The 4295-nt window shown below is 36.8% G+C and overlaps 1 protein-coding gene across 1 annotated transcript; it reads left to right on the forward strand.

Annotated features, from left to right (window-relative positions):
- Positions 1 to 2903: 2903 nt before the first annotated feature.
- Positions 2904 to 3842, forward strand: LOC309559795 (olfactory receptor 6C3-like; the record flags this gene model as incomplete). The annotated part of the gene is made up of 1 exon (XM_082263233.1): positions 2904 to 3842. One exon carries the CDS (start codon positions 2904 to 2906, stop codon positions 3840 to 3842), a length of 939 nt encoding a protein of 312 aa, XP_082119359.1.
- Between the last annotated feature and the right edge of the window lie 453 nt (positions 3843 to 4295).

Raw genomic sequence — 4295 nt, forward strand, 5'->3', positions numbered from 1 at the left:
TCTATAAGAAGTGGGTCTGTGATGACACAATGCTCTGTCACAGAGTGAAGACAGATCTTGGCTAGGAGCTGTGTGTGCAACTATGGGCAATAAAGTATTTTTTGCACACATTACCCAGTGAGCCCAGTTTATGCAACCCTTCTGAGAGGGTCCTTTTCCTCTCTCTCTTTCTTGGTCTTCATATTATGTGCTTGGCTGCCTGTGGTTCCCGGTTCCACATACTGCCAGGGTATTTTGTACTTCTACCTTTATGACCTAATTCGGTCAGAGGATCCCACTCACTTCACAGGTTTTACTTCCTTATTATATCTAATTAGGCAGTTTGTCTTGTGTAAATCAAACTAAATAAATATGGGTCATGCCACTTGAGAAAATCTCATTTGGAGGAGAACGGGGATTGGGGGAGTTATGCAATGCAACTATAATAACCTGAAAGCGCAGGAGTGAGTATTTAAGAGGTATTTATAGCGCAGTAAGGATGTTTTACCAGAGATCCCATTTAACAAGAAACCTAGGTATAGAAAGAATTTTTAAAGCAAACATTTTTCATATGCACAGAATAAATTGAGATCTTGGACAACCTCATTAAAGGACAAAAACGTGTTCCTATTCCACGTTTTCACAATATTAAGTTTAGCTTCCAAGAGAATATGCAAAGTCACTGTTCATGAGACTTTAGGAATCTTATTCATATTAAGGTCGTAGCCCATAAATGCGGGTATGTGGAGATAATAGTTGATTTAAGGGTGCGAGGGACGTGAATGCCTAGAATTTGAGATTTGGTTGCATTTATTTTATAGTAGGAAACTACTCTGAAGGACATGAGTATGTCCTGACTAGGTGGGAGGGAAGTGAGTGGGTTTGTTAAGACAAAGATCAGGTTGTCCACAAAAAGGCTGATTTTGTTAGGAGTTTGACCTATTTGAACCCCAGTTACCTGTGGAGCAGTTCTGATCGAGTGTGCTAGGGGTTCCATCACTAGCACAAAAATTATTGGCAGCCCTGTTGAGTCTATTTGTAAAACAAAAATTCTTGAGAGAGCATCCCTGAGGTATAACTGCACTGAGATATAAACTTTTGCTGTTGGGGCGGAATACAAAGCCATAATGGTAGACAAGATCCAGCCAGAAAAAACAAATTTATGCAAGGTGGCTTCAAGAAACCCCCAGTGCACTTATTTAAAAGTTTTTTTTTTGCAATTAGTGCTAGAAATAGTGTAGGAATTTTATGAAGCTCAACATATCTAAGAATATTTAACATACACCTAGTGGCATCCAGTCCAGGGCCTGGCGTCCTTTAACGAAACCCACTTGATCTGGGTGAATATGGATAGTATAATATCAAGCAGGCGCTGAGCAAGCACTTTGGCATAGATTTTAACGTCCAAGTTCAGGAGGGAAATTCTAATTGCTAGGTCTTTCTCTGGCTTTAGTATGGTGATAAATAATGCCTAAAGCATTTCTTTAGGAAATTGTCCAGAGGATTTTACACTTTCATTAAATGAGGGACAAGTGTATGCTTAAAGTATTTATAATATTCATTAGGGATACCCTCTATACCTGGGGATTTAAAAAGAGGGGGGTGTCTATGACCTTTAGGATCTCAGAGGTGGTGAAGTGTTGGGAATGGGAGTTTAGCTGTTGGGATGATAATGCTGGCATGTGCAAGGAAGAAAGGAAACTAATAATTCAAGCACTATAGATTGTGGAGTATTAGGATTAGCTATAAAATCATATAAGGCAGTATACAATTTCCTAAAGGTTTCTGCAATATGTTTGGTGTTTGCTATTTTGTTTTGACAGTGGAATCTATAAGTTGGGAGATTTTAGTTGCTCTATGTTGGGCTATATTTTAATTTTAACCGCTCGCATAGCTTTATGAAAAAAAATAATTTTTGCCAAAAAATCCAGTGGGACTTTCTCAGGAAGGAAAGCTGGTTTAGGCAGGCTGTGGGCTCTATCTATGATGAGCTCCCAGTCCTTAGCTCCAGGCAGTAATTCTGAAAGTAATTGGTGAAGAAAGTTGTAAAGGTACAGGAGATAGCTGTACCAGTAGAGGAGTCTGAGTAAAATGTCCCTTTGCCTACTGAATCACCACCATTTTGCCGGACCTAAGTAGCCTGTAAAGGGAAGAAAGCTGTCAGTTTCTGGGGAGCGGAGCAGTAATTCTGTTGCTTCAGCATGCTTGAGGGTAGCTGTTACTAACAAGTTGATCTGATGCCTCAGAAGCTGCTGCAGAGCCAGTAATACAGACAGGGGAAGAGGAGCTCTTTGGGAACATCCCACTGCTGACCGAACACACATCCTCAAAGTAGATTTGTTGACACAGTGTTTATAAACTATGTTCAGTCACAAGATAGGTGCAAAGTAACATTGTTCTGCAGATCAAATGGATGAGCATCAATCTGCATATGATATTAGTTAAAGCAAGAATAAAAAGGATATGCTTTATCTACTATAGCACCATTCAAAATATAAAACAGTATGTTTTGTTTTTCAGGGTTTTTTTTTTTTTTTTTGCTCTATGGATTGCATTAAAAAAAAAAAACATTTTTACACGGCAATATTAAAAAAGAAAAACTTGTTTATTCTAAAAATATGATATACACTGTATATTCTTTAATGACAAGATTATTCCTGAATAAACAGGCCTATGACAGGAATGTAAAAACTTAGCTGTCCATAGAAGGTATAAAGATGAGATAGCTGAAGTGGGTAAATGATATATATTATTACATTATTTAGTACATTGTTTTTTTTATTTAGTAGGCAGGCATATACTGTAATATCTATTGATTATTCACATTATCTTGAAGAAGTTCTGATACATTTCTTAAATGATATACCTAGTTATTGATCATATCCATACATACATTTTATTTCAGGAAGTAGCATTTTGTGAATATGTATGTAAATCAGACAGCAATCAAATATTTCATCATCAGAGGGATTTCGGATGTTCCAGAGATTCAATTTACTATCTTCTTTCTGGTTCTGCTTATTTATCTCATTACTCTTGCTGGCAACATGATTATTTTTCTGCTTATCTGCATGGACCATCATCTCCAGACTCCAATGTACTACTTCCTGGGCAACTTGTCTGTAGTGGACATTTCATGTTCCACCATCAGTTTGCATAAGATTCTCACTAGCTTCATTACACATAATAAAACTGTTTCCTATCCTGCTTGCATGGCACAAATGTACATGTTTGGTTCATTAACAGGTCATGAACTCTTGATATTAACAGCCATGAGCTATGATCGTTATGTAGCAGTTTGTAAACCTTTACGGTATCACATGGTTATGAATACTAAAACATGTACTCTGTTGGCATCTGTTTGTTGGTTGGTTGGGTTTTTACAGGTTGCTCCCCCTCTTGGGATTCTATATAGTTTTTCTTGTTATTCAACAACTGAAATCAACCACTTCTTCTGTGACATTGTCCCCTTGATGAAGATTTCCTGCAATGACACTTCATTTTTGGAAATGCTATTTTTTATAGAAGGCCTACTCCTCTTGAATCTTACTCCGTTTGTTCTCACTTTTATCTCTTACATTTTTATTATTGTTGCTATCATGAAGATACACTCCAATCAAGGCAGACGTAAGGCCTTCTACACATGTTCATCTCACCTCACAGTTGTCATATTGCTCTACACAACTCTTGTAAGTCAGTATCTGACACCAAACTTAAACAGCACTTTGGACTCAAAAAAACTTTTTGCACTGTTTAACACAGCTGCTGTCCCAATGCTTAATCCAATAATCTACAGCCTAAAAAATAAGGATGTGAAAGTAGCTCTTAGACGAAGTTTAGGAAAATTCAGATTGTTACAGTGAAGACAATGGGGATGATTTAAAAAAAAGGCAAATGGGCTGGCCACTTTGCAAGGGAATTTTCTTTAAGTTTAGTGAAATAGGTAATGTTCTGTTGAATTACGCAATCCAATCACGTACAAGCATGTGATTGGGTATTTTTTGCAAATTTAATTTTTACCACATTTACTAGGTTGATTGGAAATTTCCTTGCAAAGTAGGCAGCCAGTTTGCCTTTAGTAAATCAACCCCAATTTGCTTTAAAATTTGCTGCTTGTTTTAAAAAAAACAATATATTTTTCTAAATTGTTTTACATCACATGTCAGGCTTCATATATGAACTCGTAGATGGACTAGTGAATGATCTATTTAATGGATAATTACTTTTTGAATATTGCAAAATAGTTGCCACCAGTTTCAAGTTTTAACAGGCAATATTAATAATTTGTTGTACCAGGGTCCATACCAAATTTCTTC

This window comes from Pelophylax lessonae (assembly GCF_965119305.1).
Source record: "Pelophylax lessonae genome assembly, chromosome: 7".
NCBI lineage: Eukaryota > Metazoa > Chordata > Amphibia > Anura > Ranidae > Pelophylax > Pelophylax lessonae.